The sequence below is a fragment of the Eschrichtius robustus genome, chromosome 10, assembly GCF_028021215.1.
Source record: "Eschrichtius robustus isolate mEscRob2 chromosome 10, mEscRob2.pri, whole genome shotgun sequence".
Lineage (NCBI taxonomy): Eukaryota > Metazoa > Chordata > Mammalia > Artiodactyla > Eschrichtiidae > Eschrichtius > Eschrichtius robustus.
In genome coordinates this window covers 66,957,710-66,978,815 of record NC_090833.1, presented here as the reverse complement: position 1 = coordinate 66,978,815, position 21,106 = coordinate 66,957,710, and the positions used below count along the sequence as shown (strand labels likewise).

The window sequence follows — 21,106 nt, the reverse complement described above, 5'->3', positions numbered from 1 at the left end:
ATCTGGGTAATACTATGCCATCTCATTTTTATTTTTTGTAACAAAATTCTGCTGTGATGAGACATTACATTTTAAATTTTGTAATTTTTTCTTACTGTTGCTTCCCCATGAGTTGGGAATATTGTGATGAGTACTTAGTCTGATAATGTATATATTGCATTCTTTTAGCATAGGTAGAGTGTCATTTAATAAACATAATGCTTTGCCATTGAATTCAATAAAAAAATAATCCACACTTCACTGTGCTTAAACGTGTGACATTTGACAGCCATTTTTCTCTTTTTATTTTTACATGATAGGTATGCACTGGTATTAAAAAAACTGCAGTATCGTAGTGTTTGTGACACAAAATGTTGTCAAGTTGTAACTGTGTCACTGTGACTTGCAGTCCTGCAAAGTGGTGAGCACACTACATATGGTCTCCGTGTGAGTACTCACCTGAACTACTGTAGTGTGAAGGCAGCCATAAACAATACTAAAACGAATGGGCATAGCTGTGTTCCGATAAAGCTTCATTGACAGCCACTAAAACTTGAATTTATATAACTTTCACATGCTGCCAAATATAATTCTTTTTGATTTTTTTTAAAGCATTTAACAATGTAAATATCATTCTTAGCTTACTGTAGGCCACACAAAAACAGGTGGCAGGCCAGATTTGGCCTGTGGGTCATGAGTTGCCAACCCTTGCCTTAATCTCACGGGATCCATATTTTAAAGCAGGGGAGGGGGGATAACAAGAAAATAAGTAAGTGAAGAGGTAAAAGATGCTTTTGTGTTATAAAGGAAATTAATAGCAAGATGGCCAGGGAGTGCTTCTTTGAGGAAATATGTAAGGCAAACCTGAATGATACGCATGAGCCAGTCATGAGAAAAGAGTACAGAGTATTCTACAAAGAGAGAACGGCAAGGGCAAAGGATGGAGGCGGGCACAAGTCTGGTGAGTTGGAAGAACCAAAAAGTCAGGCGTGGCAGCAACACAGAAAGATGGGAAATGGCTTGGGAATGTTCGGGAACCTAAGTAAGGATGGCTGCCCATTGTTAAGAATTTAATTTAATTAGCGCACTGTGAGGAGTAGCCTAACTAATACACTGGGTTTGTGGCCCTTGCTAATTTATATGACCACACAAAATACTGTGAGTTAAAAAAAAAAACAGAGGGAGCAAAGGAGAAATTGTTTTTATTTTTGCTGAACTGTTCTAGGAAAATACAATATCTCCTATATAATCCAGTAGACTGAGAACAGGTACAATTGGACCACACCATTTATTTCAGTAAATGCTCATCCTTAAGTGATAATGCTTTACTTTATATTTGCTTACAATACAAATGTGTTGCTTATCAGGTGACTTAAGGCCATTTATAGCAGGTTTACGTAAAAAGTGTAGTTTCTTTATAAAACTCAGAACATTAAATCCTCAGTTCACACTTCTTTCTTTTGATATTCAGACCAATTTGTGTATGCCAAGCTTGTTCTAATTCCTTCTAATGTACTGGAAAGAATATCACTTTCAGGTTTGCAATGATTTGTGGCAATATTTGTATTCAACAATCAAATGCTACACTATTTCCTTCTAAATGGCTGTGCACTTAATTAGTTTCACTTGTTCAGCAATTAATTGGTTTCACAGACTTCTTATTTTGGTATTGACCCTGACTATTGATAGTTGGAGCAGATACTGTTATCAGGACTGCGATGCATGTTTTCCAATCACACCACATAAAGTTTTCACGTTTGAAAAAATGTTCTCAATCATAATATCATCTAATATCTTTCATAATTGCAAAATATTCTTCAACTAGTTTCTTTTTTTCATTTATTTTCTCCAGTACTGCTTCTAGTAAATATGTGGCCAAAGGAAGCTGTAAAAGAAACACAGAAAAAAAAGATCAAAACTCTGTATTTTCTTCAGTTCAGAAACATATACTAAATATCATTAAACCATTAGAACTCAGCTATCTGCAACCTTGCACCCATAATGGTACCCTACTGGGTCTCTTTTCAACTGATCTTGCTGGTTAGTGTGGGTAATTTTGTCTTTTATAATAAAAATGATAAAGGAGCAGAAGTAAAATGAAAAAAGATAAACGCCTTATTGAACAATTCATGGTTTACTGACCATGTTAATGTTGTAATCTGCAATACAAGCAGTTAAGTCATTTATCTTCAGTCAGCTGATCAATAGCAGGTTACAGTCCTCTCTAGGGCCCAGAGGCCCACAGTAGTACTGTGTGTTCATCACTCAAAAGAGTGAGAAAGAACTATCAATACACTTGTCTGTGTTAGAGCTGAACATCTCAACAACCGTAGGGTGAAGTTTCAGAGGAAAAACAATGGCAAAAGTATATCCATTGATTAAGCTGTTGTTATAGAAAAGTTTGGCATATCAAAGTGTAATACACATGTTGCAAACTGCTGAGTTTATGAAATATAGACCACATTTTTAAATTTCATAATTTATATAACTTTCCTGGTAAAGTTTTATTGTTCCCTGTGCTTCACTGAGGTGCCCGTAGAACTCACACAATACACTTATGGGTTATAAGTGAAAGAAAATCTTAAATGTTGCCCAGTTACCTCCCAAAGGCCTACCGACTTCCTTTTATCCTCCTTCCCAGCTATCTAGTTTCATATAAAAGGTTTATAACAATCAAGAAGTTCATTAAGTCATTTTTGCAATTGTCCTTTTGATTAACCAGTAAAGACTACTTTTGTCTCCCTGAATATATTAACGAGAATCCTCATCAAGCCCAGTCCCCTTCCCTACAGGGATGTAGAGTCAGGCCCTTCTTTGTGCTAGGACAACCACCAACAGACAGCAACACTGGTCAGCATCTGAACAAAATCAGCCTGATGTCCGCTGTGTGAGTTGTTCAGCTGTGCTCAGATCAGCTCTGCTCAGCTGTGATTATAATTAGCTAAACCTAGCATAATGGTTCTTTTCTGAATTCAAACTGGGAAAAAGAGAAAAGACTGGCCAGTGGCAGTGAAACAGATTGGGCAGTGAAACAGGCCCAAAAGGCACAAACAGATTATGCAGGCCATGGAGAAAATATAGAGACTGGTGTTGGTCCACAGAATTGCCTCATATCCTCAGTAGCTTTCTAGTTTAACTTCCTTCTTATATTTATAATAAACTGTCTTTTCCTTAAGATACTTTGAGTCTATGTCAGGATAGACTCTATCTATGGTCTATGTCAAGAGTTTTAGACATTTGTCTTACTTGAAACTTACCACTAAATAAAGCATAAGATACAGAAATATCACATTTCTTCACTTCTTAAGATACAGGTGAATATAAGATAGGCACATTGACTTAAAAACAGCTTTTTCTGGAAAAAAGAAACCTACCACATTAAATATACACAAACTGCATATGCATTTCAATTTCAGAAATGTGAAAACGTGAGGAAATGCATCATAGAATCAAGGAAAAAGAATATATTAGATTCCCTTCTGGAAGATAATGATACTCATTGCAAATCCTTACTTTGAGAAAATTGCCCTTCTGGGATGCAGAAAGCAGTTATATTTGGTGAAACTGCCAGTTTTACAAATGAGACAATTTAAATTCTCAGGGCATTAATATTAGATGTTAAAGGAATACTCACACACACAAAGGCAAAACTACCAGGTAACTCTCTTTTACTTTGGCTATGGCACTCAGTACCATATGCATTCCAACAAAAGAGCAAACAAACAAGATGAGAATAACCTCCCATCTCTTCCTGGTAGAAGCAAAAGCAGAAATGAGTGTTTAAAAAAGTTGTTCTAAGAAAAAAGGGTTCTCTGATCAAATAAGTTTGGGAAAGAAACCAAACTTTAAAATGTTATTTTATTTCAGGATCTCTTAGAGACTTTAAGGTGCCAAAGGTACTGTGTTTCTCCAAGAGGGCAATGTAATACCCTGTTTCTAAACTCACTTGTCCGCACTTTTCTCATAGTCTATTTATCATGTGGAACTAGTGGTCCATGGAATACACTTTGGGAAACATGCTGGCTCTATGATTTCCTGTATAATAATGTCACAGCACTTTTACCAGGACACAATGTACTGACATTAATCATCTTATTTGCACAGTTCATTTTCAAGTTAAAAACTAAACCTACTCTTATCTTGTGATCAGAACAATTTTCAGCATGTCATGTAGCTGGACATTTGGCTTCTTCTTATCTCGAAGAATCTCCCTTCCAGGAAGCCTCCAAAGTGGAACAAGAGGTCCCTTTACTAATTTATTGCTGACAACCCCTTTTATTCTTTTCCTCTGGCCCCCAATAAAACGAAAAGCCCCACAGTTAAACACAAGTGTTTGTCAAACCTGTTTTATTGGATTGTAAGCTTCTTTTAAGCTTTATACAGAGCCTAACACTTTATGCATGTCAAAAAGCAACCCATCCTTTAATCAAGATGCATGACTTGTGCACATCCATCTGCCCTTGTAGGCTCTTCTCTTTTTCTCTACAAATGGGTCAGAAAAAGATTAGTATCTGCCTTTATATAATATTAGACAAAAGTTCATATATCTTACAGGGTAGTTGGAGATGGTTCTTTATCTATTTTAATCCAACTTTTCTATTTTCCTTTTTAATACAAAGATTCCTGCTTTTTTCCCCCTCTAAACCCAGTGTTCTACTTTCTGTTTATGAATTGTAGTTTATTGGCAACCATAGCTGTAGTTATTTCAAACCGGTCTTTAAAAAAATTTTTTTTTAATATATAAGGATCAGTTGTAATTCTGTAATAATATAAAATTAATGTAATTTATGATGAAACAGGTAGTAATTAAAACAAAGTTAGAGGAAGACTGAGGAAAAGTCAGAATTATAAAACATTTCGTAAGATAAACAACAAGGTCCTACTGTATAGCACAGGGAACTATACTCAATATCCTGAGATAAATCATAATGGAAAAGAAAATGAAAGAGAATGTATATATATGTATATAATGTGTATAACTGAATCACTTTGCTGTATAGCAGAAATTATCACAACACTGTGAGTCAACTATACTTGAAAAAAATAAATTAAAACAATAAACATTTCACAAAACCTACTTATTTCATAAGATATACTTATTGTTTTCAGATGAATAAAAACAAATTAAAGTAACTGTTAACCAAAATTTTTTAGTAGATCGCCTTTCTATTTTACAAATAGTTCCTTACTTATGGAGCAGACTCAGTACATATTCAAATAATAAATACACTAACAGCCCTGGTTTTGAAAATAGCCTCTCTTACCAATTTTACACTATTCATTTTTCACAAACATTTTTCATAGTACAGATAAAAATTTCTGATTAGTGAAGGATGAATTAACAAAACATTTTGTTTTTTGAGAAAGGTTACAACATGGGATTTTTAGTTAATTGGTTATTTTTAGTTAATTGAGAGTAATCACTTATATCACATAGATTATCAATAACTTAAATCTCATAAATTATAGTTTAATCTGAAGACTAAGTGGAATATAATTTAATCTACAGTGACTCAAGAAAGCTCTTCGAAATCCTATGGTACCATATGAATATCAATTCTCAGCATACAGATATAGAGTGGATAGAGTTACCACTGAAACTATATTTAATATATAAAATGCCTCAGGAAGGGCTTTAAATAAAAATTCACATCGTTTGCTTATTTGTTTGGCATATTTTTTAGAACTGCAAAATGTTTTACAAAACACTAAGAAGACGAGGAAATCTGAACTTTTTAGAGTCTAGATTAAGTGCAGGTTTATTTCGTACAGGCAGCAGAGAGTCTGTTCCTTTCTCTCTCTCTGCATTCTGGAGGGAACTCCCTCAGATACAGAAGAAAGCACAACCATTCTTTTACTGATAGGATTTTGGATTTGGATTGAAGTGACAACCTGACTAGCCAACAGCAGAGATCTTTTCTCACTTGCCCCATCAAATATATGTGAAACAACAAACCCAACAATTATGCTGCCTTGGGTTTCATCTCAGATGGCATGTGCTGGGGCCTATGAAGTCCAGAAAGTCTGCTGGACTTTCTGCATAATTAATTATTCTCTTGCATAAAAAAGAAGTGATACTCTTAGTTATGTCATCGCAGTTACACAAGCTTGAACTCTTCAGCACAAGGGGAAAAATGGACAGGGGAAGAGCTGATACTGCATGAGATTTCTTGGAATGGGAATTTAATTAGGGCATCGGAATAACTGTGAGTTTTGCTTGGTCTATACTGTAATCTTAAAGTGGGTCTTCCTGGTCATTCTGGCTGTCCCTGTTGCCAAAGGTGACTTCTCTTACTGGAGGGACTTCCCCTGACTTCAGATTTTAGGCTTCTCTTATATGTAAATGCCTACAGATGTTTGCCTTTAGGAAGTGTTATGCCAGTGACACAACCTCAAACTTTTATCACTCACAATAATTATGGCTCCATTTAGAGGTGTTTCTGTATAAAGGTAAGATATGAATGATAGTTGCAGATGTTGGAGAGCTACGTTGGAAGAATAACAAAGCCTCAAGTCCATAAGTGTGAAACATACAGATAATTTACAGCATCAGCACTAACTGGAATGTGCTCTTAATAGTATAAAACTGAGAAGTTTTGTATTGAAAGAAAAAAATTGAAATAAGGGTAACTCTTTAAATCTAAAGGACAAGATTAACATTTTAACCATTTTCATTCTTATATTTGGTTTGAAAACTATTACCAAAAGATACTGCTTTTAAAATAAAAATTGATAATGGCCATTCTGACCGGTGTAAGCTGATACCTCATTGTAGTTTTGATTTGCATTTCTCTAATGATTAGTGATGTTGAGCATCCTTTCATGTGTTTGTTGGCAATCTGTATATCTTCTTTGGAGAAATGTCTATTTAGGTCTTCTGCCCATTTTTGGATTGGGTTGTTTGTTTTTTTGTTATTGAGCTGCATGAGCTGCTTGTATATTTTGTATAGCTGATTCACTTTGTTATGTAACAGAAACTAATACACCATTGTAAAGCAATTATACTCCAATAAAGATGTTAAAAAAATAAAATAAATAAAATAAAATATAAAAATAAAAATTGACTTTAGCAGAGCTGTACTAAAAGTAAAGATATTAAATTTTATGTATTGTACCTGCTTTAACAAAGGATATGATTCAGTGAGATTTTGAGAGTTTAGTAAGAAACCAATGTAGTCTGATTATTATAAAATTAAAGGTGGAAAATTTGGAATAAATAAATATTTATACACCCACTCTACTATCTTGTAATTAAAAGATTGAGCTTGTTAAAATAACCAAGCATGGTATCAGAAAGAACAGTTTATTTATAATTTAAAACTGGCATTGAATTGTGAGCTAAGTTTCCTAAATGTTGTTTATATTTCTGGTGTGTTATCTCTCTATCTATCTATCTATCATCTATCTATCTATCTATCTATCTATCTATCTATCTATCTATCTATCTATCTATCTATCTATCTATCTATCTATCCTTCTACCTATCTATCTATCTTGGTGTTCTGCTGAATATTGAAGTCTGTATCTGCTATTCTTAAACTTTGGTGAAGGCTATAATTTGTTTTCCTTTCATTTCCCCCCAATTTTTTATAGTGGTAAAGTACACATAAAATTTACCTTTTAACTTTAATGACATATGTCTTTTTTCTGGTATCATGAAAGTAGGCTTTAATTTGTTAAATTAAAAAAAAATCCCAGCAAGGCTCTGAATGGAGAATTTTTAACTTTTGCTACTTCAGTTGGATGTGAGGAATAAGTGTATGTGGGTGACTGTGTGGGTTTATGTGTGTGGAGAGAGTAAGTGTGGGAGTTTGCAGTATGTGCATGTTATCAGTGTGTTGTAAGTGCAACACTGAAAGCAACAGAGTAAATGTCTTCAGGGTTGTAAAGAGAAACTTTCTGTTAACCTTCAGACTGGAAGTTATTCTATTTACAAAAGCCAGGGAGATTTATAAAACCTTCTCACTGCCATATCGCAAAGCATCTATAGAAGGTAAGCATATTTTGCAGAAAGGGCACTGGGGAAAGAGCCATTTTAAATTTCACCATTTGCAAGATCTGAAGCAACTAATAGGAACAGGGATATCTAAAACTTAAGAAAAAACATCGATCAAAGTCTATACTTTCAATTATCAACAACTGAAGGCAGAAAGAATTTTTGATATGGTCCCAATACAAGAAAATGATCTACACAAAGTGGATGAAAATGGACTGAATGAAATCTAGAAAAGGATTAACAAACAACATAGAATAAGGCAACAACAAAACAAGATCAAGACACATTTTCTAGCCATTCCTGGCTAAGTGTTTTTTACATAAATCCTAGTAAAGAACCATATTGTGGTTATAACTGTATATTATACAAGTATACATATTTTAATATACATACCCATAATTCTGTTCAAGTTAATTGTTTAAAAACTTTCATAGTTTATATATTTTAACTATTTGCTTATTGCTCTCCATCACCAGAAATGTAAGCTCCATGAGGGTAGTGATTTTTGTCTCTTGTTCACTGCTATACCACCAAACCTGAAACATTACCTTACATGCAGTAGACACTCAATACACGTTTTAAAAATGGATTTTACAGCTTGGGTTCAATTTTATCTCCACTAATTCTTGCCACTGCCTTTGTAAAATCACAAGTACAAAAGACTGTTTCAGGTATTATTAAGGCCTGAAAACAAAACTAAGTGATCCTTACTATAATTTTAATTTTGAGGATCAGAAGGGACAGAACAAATAAACAATGTCTCTTAGAGGGCAGAGTATAAATAACTGACTCCTTTTTGTTTGCATATATGAGAAAGTAGTATCAACTAGAGTATGACAGAGGGACAGCTCCTTCTTTGTCAATTGAAAAGAAACATATTAAGTATGAAATAAAATAATTTATCTCATTTATTCATAGTTATGCCCAGTAGATAGAAATTCAAATTCAAATGCATTTAATGCAGTCGCTGCTAATGGTGGGGGACATAGCACATGAGATATAAGAACTTAATTGGGGACTTCCCTGGTGGTGCAGTGGTTAAGAATCCGCCTGCCAGTGCAGGGGACACGGGTTCGACCCCTGGTCTGGGAGGATCCCGCATACTGCTGAGCAACTAAGCCCATGCACCACAACTACTGAGCCCATGCACCGCAACTACTGAGGCCTGTGCTCTAGGGCCCGTGCTCTGCAACAAGAGAAGCCACCACAATGAGAAGCCCAGGCACTGCAATGAAGAGTAGCCCCCACTTGCCATAACAAGAGAAAGCCCAAGTGCAGCAACGAAGACCCAACGCAGCCAAAAATAAATTTTGAAAATTAAATTTTTTTAATTAAAAAAATGAAAAAATAAATAGTCTCTGGCTGCTATAAAAAAGAACTTAATTGGATTTACTTAAAAATAAAAAGGTATTCTTTTTATTTTTTCACTCTGCCTCATATTAAGGAATTCATTTTTTTAAACGGAGATATAATTCACATAACATAAAGTTCACCAGTTTAAAATGTATAATTCACTGGTTGTACAAAGTTGTACAACCATCACCTTCATCTAATTCCAGAACATTTTCATCACCCCAAAAGAAACCCTGTACCCATTAGCAGTCATGGTCCCTCTTCCCCCATCCCCTGGCAACTACTAATCTACTTTCTGTCTTGATAGATTTGCCTATTCTGTATATTTCATAGAATGCAATCATACAGTAAGTTACCTTTTGTGTATGGCTTCTTTCACGTAGCATAAGGTGTACAAGGTTCTTCCAGGTTGTAGCACTATCAGTACTTCATTCCATTTCACGGCTGAATAATATTTCATGTGTGCATATACCATGTTTTGTTTATCCATCCATCAGTTGATGGACCTTTGGATTCCTTCCACTTTTGAGCTACTATGAACTATCATTGAGCTGCTATGAACATTTATGTAGCAGCTTTTATATGGACATATGTTTTTACTTATCTTGGGTATATACCTAAGTGTGGAACTGCTGGGTCATATAATCTCTACTCTTAACTTTTTGAGGAACCGCCAGACTGTTTTCCACAAGGGTGGCACCATTTTATCTTCTCACAAGCAATGCATAAGGGTTCTAATTTCTCCACATCCTCACCAACACTTGCTATTGTCTGTCTTTTTGATTATAGCCATCCTACTGGATATGAAGTAGTATCTCATTTTGGTTTTTGGTTTGCATTTCCCTAATGGCTAGTGATGTTGAGCATATGTACATGTGCTTATTGGCTATTTGTATATCTTCTTGTAGAAATGACTATTCAGATCAGTTTCTTTTCTTTTGTTGTTGAGTTGTAAGAGTTTGAAATGTGTTCTTAAATGGTTAGATTTCACTGAGAAAAGCCACACAGCAGGTTGGGATGAACTAATGAAAAACTGTGAGTCCCTGAATATTGTTATTGGCATGTATCAACTAGATCTTTTATGGCTTCAATCACTGACATCTCTGTCTACCAAATCTGATCTACCTCTCTTTATCCCTAAAACTTTTAAAGGTATCATCATGTTTCTCATCATATAAGGTATTAAACTCACCTCTCTTTGGTTTCTGCTTTCTGACCCCTTCATGTAATCTCAGTACTGCTATGGATTCAGTTTCTATAAAGTGGGTCACATCTATCTCGTCCTTCCTATTTTTATGGTGAGGGCACATGCAGGCCCCCACTTACTTTTGCCTTGACTACCTTCTTGCTCCCAGGCTCATCCCTCCAAACCATCCTACATGCTGATCTCATGTATCTTTCTAAAGCACAACTCTGATTACATCCCTTTCCTGCTCAAAGGCGTTTATTGTTTAGTCCCAGTCTACTTTTCCTATTTCTGTTTTTTTTTTCTCCCATGTCCTAAAACACAGAAAAACTAATTTTGGGTGGTCCTCCCACCCTATTATAATCATTAATTTGCTTGTTTGTCTCTGCCATAAACTGTAAGTTTTAAAAAATGTAATAATGCAAAAAGAGGAATTAATACAAGTAAAAATCTTCAAAGAAATTAAAAGGCAGCTATGCCAGAAAAAATGAAAGTAGGTATTAGAACAACTTTTTTTCAGTGTGATTCTTATTATTAGAAATCTGTGGGGACAAAGGTTAGATGCAGATAAAGAGCAAATACTTAAAATTACCAATTGTATCAGGACCACTTGAAAGGAGGACAAATATTGCATTCTGTGTTAAATATAGATAAGTTAAGGTTTTAGACCTTTTAATTCTCATGCACTTCTGGCTAACAGTACCAGTAGGTATATTATTGTGCGGGCCCATATTGCCACATGGCAGGACAGCTTTTTACGTTCTGGTAAATATCTTATTTATATAAATTTTAATCCAATGAATGTAGAGAAAATTTTCTTTAAGAGAAAATAGTTCTGTGGCCTAATCCGTAAACAAAAGATAAAACCACAAGGCCAGATTCACTCCTATGATGTCAGAATTCCGTTACATATACCACCCAACACAGAGGGAGGACATAAAAGGGAAGTTTTCTTATAATTTTATGTTCAAAATATTTTAATAATCAAATATCAATACTGAATTAATTAGGGCTCTTTTCAGGGAATGCGCTCAATTATTCCACAGCTTCAAGATCGTGTAACCTCAGGTACACGGAGCTGCATGCCATAAACTAAACAAAACAAATGAATGAACATACTTATACTTTTGCCCTCACAATCCTGTGGGCATAATATAGACTCCCAAAAACTGGTGGACAAAGAAAACCTTTTCTAAAATTCAGGACAAATATAATTGCTAGAATTGAGGAAGAAGAAAAGTAGGATTAAAAAAAAAGATGTTTTCTGTTTTACAGATTTTTCTCTTGGGTGTAATTACAAAGTGACATTCAAGTGCAACCAGTGAAGTCCCTATTTTTTTTCTCACAGAATTCAAAGGCAGCAGCAAAACCACCTATGTCGGTAATAAAAATAAAAAGTCTTTGACTTCTTAAATGTTATCATCCTGTCACAGTGGAATAAAATTAACTTGACAAATGCTCTAAAGGCACATGGTGCAGTTCATTATGTATAACAGCAACAGCAGCGGTTTCCCAGTGTTCATAGAGGCTGCTCCATTAAATTTACCTCCAGTCAATAGTTAGGAGTCCACAAATAAACCTGGGCAATTAAATCAATAGTGCCAGGCAATTATATTCTAGAGGCCAGGCTCAGGGGCACAAAAAGGCACTATATCAAACTGCAGTATTAAGCAGTCTACTGCCATTTTCAACAGGATTTTTTTTTTTTTTTACAATAACTGGACGGAATAAGCAGACATCCAGATAATGTAGAATGTATATATGTATATCTACATGCGCTAGTCAAAAAATCAGCTCTGGTGTCAACAGAGCTTTAGTAAAACTTAACAAAGATTTATACATATCAATTTGTTATTTTTATGTTCATAATTGATGATAAAACTTCCATATTAAAAGGTCATACTTACAAGTTGAATGTTAAAAAATCCATTACAAAGTTTATTTTTATAACTTTCACGTTTAAAAGAATAACCTGTAACAATCGTTACTGAACTCCTTTGATGTGCCAGGCACTGGGCTGGGTGCTGGGAATGCAACATGATTCAGAAATGGCCTTTCTTCTCAAAAGCTAGAAGGCTTTGCCCAGCACCTGCACGTCTGCACTTAAACAACTTGAAGCAAAAGAGTGCCCATCACCGTCTATTACTATTGATAGTAATCGTAATAGTGTTTCCAGACAATGTTTCAAAAATATATAAAATGGGTACTAAGAATATGAATAGTTCATATATTATTTACTTATTCTTTACTTTTCCAAAAACATAGATACTGCACTCACAGAACAATATTTTTTTTTGCTATATTGAGAAATATGTTTTAGCTGTTTTTAATCCAGTTCATTTTAAAAACAGACAACAATTAGGTTGTCAAAAAAGAACTATAATGAAAAAGTTTTAGAATATATTACATGCTGTCAGTGATATCAAAACAAAAGTTGGCTATGACTAGAAAAGCAGGGCTCTCACCTGCCAATAAACTGCCCTGATCACTTACAAGAGGGGCACATCCCAGCAGACTATATGTGTATTAAAAAAATACTTGAAAGGGAAGAAAAAGTATCACACAGGTCACAGCAGCAGTCTCAATAGACCCCTCAGGGATTTCAGCTCGTCTTGGCCTTGTCATCCTCTATGCAGCTTTCCACTCAGCCCAGAAAATGTCGATAGGAAAATGTTTGAGGGGCCTCTGGTGGAAATTTTTTCATTCTTTCTGCATTGACAGGATGCCAAATCAATATTTACTTCCCACTAACAAGCTGCTCGAGGTCTCGGTAGAAAATATTGTAGAGAATGCAGGAAGACACAGTAATAAACAGCTGTCTGGCTGTGAGGAAAACATGAATTGACTGGAAACAGGTCCATAGTAAAAGGTCACTGAAACCCATGAACTCCTCAGGTGTCCACATCAACTACTAACTTTAAAGACACATAATAAAGAATCTCTTTTCCTAAGAGGGCTGAGAGAATGGATCCTTTTCAGTCTAGCAAGCATAGAGGTTGACTCAATAATTTAATTAATGCCTTTGCTAAAACCCATGTTGGCTCCTTCCCAAGGCATTTGCTTCATTTGTTAAGTCCAAAAGTACAAATGGAGGGTTAACTTTCCTGTCTACCTACTAGAATACTTACTTACCTAACAGAAGTAAGTAATGTGTCTAAGTGTTTACAAAAAATTAGGTATCTAGTAACAAAAAGTAAGGCTTGGAATTTTTATCTGCAAGTTTTAATATATGAAGTAGAAAAACAAAATACCTGTCCTTCAAGAAGTTTCTGAATGTACAACAGCCATTCCTTGTCATTTTCAGCATCGATCTTCGTCCTTTCGATTTCCTGAAGGAAAAAAATAAAAACACTGTTGTTAATTTCATTTATATGAACTTGATCATACTGTTAGATACTGAATAAATCTAGAGAAATATTGGTGGAATTAGATTCAGCAAAGAGCAGCCTGTCCTTTCAAAGTAGAGAATATTCAAATCGATGCTCTTTAATGTATAAATATCTACCTACATGTGGAAGATAAAGCTACATTTCTATATTTCAGAATATAATTCAGGAACGTTTCATTTCTGCCTTCACAGTGGAGCTCACACTGGACTGAGGTGGAGGTGGAAGTGATTAAAATAAAATGGAAAAGAAGATGGAGCTGTATAAAAGAATCATTTATAAGTGACCCTCATAAGATGACATAAAACCTTATACTCAAAAATCTGACTTATCAGTAGATAATTAAGGAGTAATTGTTATAATCACAGACAAAATAGGATATGCATGGTTCTGGTGTACTTAAATGCTTACTCATTTGAAATATCCAATAACTAGCTGATAGGTAAGGGACGCTCCAACTTAAAGTATTGTTAAGTCACTAAATATTTTCAATGCATCAATTATCAAGGTAAAATATTCTGAAAGTATAATGTATTCACATGTGCAACTGATTATTCAGTTAAAATCATGATTCGGTTTGCAAAAAAATGGACTTTTCAAAAAGGGAAGGGTTTGGAAAACTAACATTTGTTGAAAATTACTGTATGCCAAGTATCAGGCTAGGTACTTCGCATAGGTTGTCATAGTGTTTTACATGAATTTACAAGAGTTCGATGTAGCTTAAAGCATAAAATTCAGGTGGTTTGGGCTCTACTTGGGTAAGTCACTCAACTCTTTAGACCTCTGAAAGATGCAGGCAGGGATCCGTCCAAATAAGCTCGATCTATAATTAAATCTAGTAAATGTATCCAGGTGTGTGCACTGAGTCTTCACGGAACAGTGTGTTTTTTTCCAGGAGGACTTCCATTTAAGGTTGTGTGGTATGCATATTTTGGTGCTTGGCATCCCTGGCTCCAAACTGCATCTGCCCAGAGGCCAGGGTGCCATTTCTTCACAGAAACGTGCTAGCTACTCTTTGGGACTAAAAAGAGAGATCTTTTTCTAATTAATATACTCAAAGGGGACAACTTTTTCCAATTTGTCTACTCAAAGGGGGGGTTCTTTTTTCTAATCTGTAAGCCCAGAGAGGGCATCTTTTAAGACCACACAAGGGCGGTGATGCTGTCTTCCAGAATATGTATGTGGAACACACACACGTATACACACATATACACATGAGGGATTTTGCTAAGTCTGTTTGTTTTAAAACTTTTAGGAAACAGTGGAGGACTCTACCTTAATTTTTTGTTAGGTTTCTTTTTATCAATCAAATTTTAATGAAATGTCCATAATAAGATACATTAACACCCTTGCCTCAGATACTATTATTTCCTGTGTGTCTTATATTTGATACTGTATTTCATAATGCTCTTGTACTTCAAAGTTCAGAACTCACAGACACTGTGGCATAGGTGCTGAAAATAGGAAACTGATAATTCACTATCGTATTCACCCATAGGATGAAAATAATCTCTGCAGGACTCCTTTGACCTCTTTTCTAAGAATTCTTAGCAGTTTAAAAACTTTTACAAGTTGTAGATCTGCTCTATTCCAGAAATTTTTTGAGAAACTGATGGGTGAGGGTTGCTGAAGGATGTTCTCATACAAACATTTAAGTCTATCATTTTATTTAGTCATTGAGCAAATATTTATGGGGAAGCTAAGAGTACCATCATCTCTTTAATCTTTCTAAACAATAAAAAATCTAATATTTATGTATTAAAGTTCAGAGACTTCACAATAGAACAGGATTGAGTATCCTCCACAGGTTTCACAGAAGACTGTGTATAAGATGAGATTCTGCTGTTTATGAGGCAGTAACTATCAAAAATGCAGTGCCCTCCTCAGGAGGTACAGAAATGCTACTGAAGACCTATATGTATATGCACATAAATTCACTCAGATGGGAGTATTTTCCCCACTTTAAAGCAATAAATATCTTTTTCTATAACTTGATCAACAATAACTTTGAATTCAGCTAGAAAAGCCAATATATTCACTACATTAAAAAATCTCATGTAGGATGAAAAATTCTCAAATCAATCATGACCCAGCTAACTAAATCCATTCAAACTGGCTTAATTAAAAATACTAGCTTACAAGATATATGATGAACTAAAGAAAATGGAAGAGACAGGAAAGGATAACTGACTTGAATAACAAGCAAGCAGTTCTAAAGGTTATGTGTACTGGCTTACTTCTGTATTACATAGTTAAATTTCTCTAAAGGTTTTTTGAGTTGGTTAATACTTTTGATGTATCTTTCATTGGTACACTAATAATCTTGCCTTCATTAATATTATCTTAAAGATGAAATTCTAAGAATTATAAAACAAATAAAAATATGTACTTACATTCAATGTGTAACAAGCCCATTATTAATAAATATTTAAGTGATCTTACCTCTTCATCTTCTGTGTCCAATATTTCCTCTAGATCTGACCGTGAAATGTTCAGGATAGATGCTGCCAAGGTCTGGGCTTTATGGGTTGAGGTTTTACAAGCATCCCTGTTTTTCTGCATCTTTTTAAGTTCTCTGATTTGTCGCCTTATTGAATGGACATCATTTTGTAACTCTCTGACCAAAGCCTGCAACATATTGGAAAGAATGTGGGCTCATATGGAAGTCATAAATGAAGAAAAAGCAGTCATAACATAAAAATGTGAAGATACTAGCAAATAATTTTTTATTAGGATTACTCTGATTTTATTTATATTGGAACATAATGGATTGCTCTTTACTTATTGTCAGAATGCAATAAAAGCTCTCGCAAATGACCACTTAACCAACTTGCTGGATTAACCAAATCTCTCCAATCCGTCTTTCAGATTTGCAACTGTTATCCTGGATGGTGAATACTTGTAGCAGGCAGGCTGCTTAGCATCATGCCAGAGCACAACTACTCCCACCAGCCGAGCTGATGCCAATTGTCAGATCTATTTATTCCTAAGTGTATATATTTGTTGTAACAGGTTAGTTACATAACTAATTTAATTATTGCATAAATAATGAAAAATAACTGCATAAAGAGAGTTGTTCCTATTTTATTAAAACTGGATTAGAAATCTTTGGAAGGATTTGATAAAGCCAGGTGGGTAAAAGCGCAATTAAATTATGTGTGGGCAAGACAACAATAAAAGGTTGACAAAAATCATAAAAGTCTAGGCTTGCTTCCACAAGAGTCCCTAATTTCTCCCTTTGAGAACACATGCCTGTGTGTGCATAAGAAAAAGGTAGCTCTTGCTCTGGGTGGACAGAGCTCTGGAGCCTGATGCCTGGCTTTGTGGGCTGAGAGCAGGCTAGCTAGATGTTTGGGTTGTTCTCAATCTTTTGCCAGCTTAAGCAATGCTGCAATAAATAATGGTGCTCATATATACATTTTGCATCCCTAGGATATATCCCTAGAAGTGAAATTGCTGGACCAAAGGGTGTGTATAACTGTAATTTTGAAAGCTGTTGTTTAATTCTCCCTCTCTCCAAGATCGTACCAATTTACACCTACACAAAGAACATAGGAAAGTACTTGTTTCTCCATACCACTGGCAAAACACCAATCTGGTTTTTCAGTGTAGTTTGTTTTTTTCACTATATTATAAAGTTTCATTTCTCTTATTAAAAATGAAGTTGAGCATCAGCCTTAACAGAAAATTATATTTCTTTTGTCTTTTTTTTCCTATTTTTCTTAGTGATTTATAGGAGTTATTTATACTTCAGGGAAATTATAATTGTCTGTTGGGTATTTCTAATCTTTTCCATATTTTGTATTTTTCTTCTGACAGTAATTATAGTATTTTATACCTAGGAAAAAAATGTAAAAGCTATTTAATGTACTAAATGAATCTTTTCCTTTCTCACTTTTGAATTTAGTGTGATACTTTAAAAAGCATTCTCCACAATTTTATATACATGTATGTATATTATATTTATATATACTCATTTTCAAACCATGATTTTTTTCTGCCACTTTTAAGATTTTATTTTTCAGTTTAAAATGTTTTATCCATTTGTAATCATCTAGAAAATTATTACATACAATCATAGTTGTCTCACCACCACCTGTTAAATAGTCTATATTTTCCCCATTGATTTCATGTGTGTTTAGGTCAGGTTCTGAACTTTCTATTCTGTTCCATCTGTCTTCTTATTAGTGAAGCTTTATAGTATATTTTAATTAGTGAGGCTTTATAATAAATTTTATAATCCGGTAGGGGTATCTCCCTCCTATTACCTTTCTTTTCAGATTTTTCTTGGTAATTTTTGTTTGTTTGGTTCTTCACATAAACTTCACATTGAGCTTGTCTAGATCCCCTTCCCCTAAACATTTTACTTGTAATTTTATTTAAATCAAGTTAAATTTTATTTGAATCATGTTAACATTTTAGAATGTTGAGTCTTCCTAATCAAAGACCATGGTATTCCCTTCCAGTTGGTTAAGTCTTTATTTGTGTTTCCGAGGATCATTTAAAAATTTTCTCTTTGTAGATCTTTTTTTTCCTGGGCCTCTTAACTTTTTGGGGGGCACTGATTCTAGTACTGATTGTTGCTTATATACATAAAGATTGTTAATATATATTAAGCTTACTGAAATTTCTTATTTGTTATGAGTTTTTCAGCCGATTCCTCCTTAGCTTCCAGGAATTGAAGGTTTGCAAATATTGATAATTTTACTCCTATTTTCCAATATATATATATTTTTTGCCATGCTGCACAGCTTATGGAATGTGGGATCTTACTTCCCTGACCAGGGATTGAACCCAGGCCCTCAGCAGTGAGAGCGCAGAGTCTTAACCACTGGACCACCAGGGAATTCCCTATTTTCCAACTTTTATACCTCTAATTTCTTTCTTTCCTTATTGGATTATTAAGTTCCTCCTGAACAATATTAAATAGTAATATTGATGGACATACTCAACTTGTTCCTGATTTTAGTGGGAATCTCTCTACTTCCTAGGAAATACTATGCCAGATTTTGAGTTGAGAGCTGTATTTTAATATACTAAAAAATACATCTTAATATATTAATATATAATATACAGTTTTATATAGTTAACTATCTACTCATTTTATTTTTATTTCTTATAAGAATGGAAACCAAATTGTCTTAAATCCATTTTAGCATCCATATAAACTACCATATGATTTTTCATCATAAATCTATGAATACAATTTTAAATAATTTTCTTAGTATTGAATTATCCTTGCATCACTGGAATAAACTCCACTTGGTGTGATATATTATTTTTTGATGTGCTGCTGAATTCTATTTGCTAATATTTTATCTGGAATTTCTATATTAATAAGAGATTGATTCGTTTCTTCCAAAAATATTTGGAAAGAATCTTCTCTTTCCATGTTTTACAGTAGTTTTAATGAGATTGAATCTATCTGCTCTTTACTGATGTGGTAGCACTCATCTGAATTTGGCCTAGTATTTATTGCAAAGAAAGATACCTTTTTGGCAATTTATTTTAATTTTCTATGTGTTCTGGAGGGAGTTTTGGTACATCATAATTTTCCTAGAAAATGATCTATTTCATCCAGGCTTTCAAATTTATTTGCACAGAGTTGAACTAAGTATTCTGCGACGATTTTTTTTTTTCCTGTGTCTATGTTTATTGTCACTTACTTGTTATTTTGTATAGTTGTGCTTTCTACTTTCTTAATTAGGTAAGCTAAAGATTCAATCTATTTTATTGCTTTTTACTTTTCTTTTCCAAAAAAATACTCTTGTATTCATTTATTAATTCCACATTATTAATTCATTAATTTCTATTTCAATCTTTAGATTCTATTTAATTCTTGAGTTGAATATTTACTTTCATTTATTCTTGTTTGCTAATGTAAATATATAAGGCCATACATTTTTTGAGCACTGTTTTAGCTGTATCCTATGGGTTCTGATAATTCTAAAATGTTATTCTTTTAAAAATATTCTGCAATTTGTTCACATTTCCTTCTTAACCCAATAACTTTTTTTAAAAAAAATATTTAAGTGCTAGTGACTGGTTTTCTGGTTTTGTTATTGATTGCAGTTTTATTGCATTATTCTCAGAGATCGTCATCTATACTATTTCTACTTTTCAGAATTAATTGAGGTTTCTTTGTGGTGTGTCTTGGGTTGGAATGCCTGAAAACACACTGTGAGGGGTGGAGATTTGTGTGGGAGAGGGTGCTTAGAAGCAACACCTATAAGAAACTCAGGGAAGCAGAAGCAGGCAGAGGGAAATGTTGATCTGCACTGCGGTTCCAACAGAGGCTTCACGCCACTGTATAAGGAGCTCTGGAGCCGAGATAGCCTTTCAGAGTTGTCTCATCTTTGTTTTTTCCCCCTTATACATGACATGAACTTTTTTTACATCACTGTTCTTTACTTTTTTGAGTCCAGAAACTTTACTAAAACATAAACAAGGGATGACATATTAGACCAATTTTCCCTGGTTCATGTTATGTTCTTAGAAGTTTTTTATTTCCGAAAATTGTTTTTGGATTATAGCTTCAATATTTGTCCTGTTCCACCACTCCTTTTCTTTTTTGAAGACTCCAATTATACATGTGTTGAATCTCTGTCATTTGCTTCATAAATCCTTTTTTCCACAATATGTTTTGTTTAACTGAAGCATAATTAGAATGAAACAGTGCACACATTTTAAGTGATTAGTTTAATGAGGTTTGATAATTGTATGCTTATGTGTAGCCAACACCCTGTTCAAGACACAGAACATCTCCATACTCAAGAAATTTCCCTGATGCTCCTTCCTAGGTCAATTCCTCCCACATCCAGACAGCACTGCTCTCATTTATATCATCTTAGATTAATATTTCCTATTCTAGAATGTCATCTAAATGGAATAATACACTATGTACTCTTTCATGTCTGACTTCTTTTTCTCAACATGGTGGCTTGTTTTTGTTTTTGTTTTTTTAAACATTTATTTATTTATTTTGGCTGCATTGGGTCTTCGTTGCTGCAAGTGGGCTTTCTCTAGTTGCGGCGAGTGGGGGCTACGCTTCGTTGCGGTGCACAGGCTTCTCATTGTGGTGGCTTCTCTTGTTGCAGAGCATGGGCTCTAGAGCGCAAGCTCAGTAGTTGTGGAGCATGGGCTTTGTTGCTCCGCGGCATGTGGGATCTTTCCGGACCAGGGCTCGAACCCATGTCCCCTGCATTG

At 34.4% G+C, this 21,106-nt stretch overlaps 1 protein-coding gene across 5 annotated transcripts in view; it reads right to left on the bottom strand.

Moving 5' to 3' along the window:
- Positions 1-1,183: 1,183 nt before the first annotated feature.
- CNTLN (centlein) overlaps positions 1,184-21,106 on the bottom strand; it is a 333,334-nt gene continuing 313,411 nt past the window's right edge. For all 5 annotated transcript variants that reach the window (XM_068552481.1, XM_068552482.1, XM_068552485.1 and 2 more), the window contains 3 exons: positions 16,343-16,528; positions 13,766-13,843; positions 1,184-1,864 (listed from right to left, as the gene is read on the bottom strand). In XM_068552481.1, the coding sequence (XP_068408582.1) occupies positions 1,763-1,864; positions 13,766-13,843; positions 16,343-16,528 (366 nt within the window). In that variant the 3' untranslated portion in view covers positions 1,184-1,762. The remainder of the gene's footprint in view (positions 1,865-13,765; positions 13,844-16,342; positions 16,529-21,106) is intronic.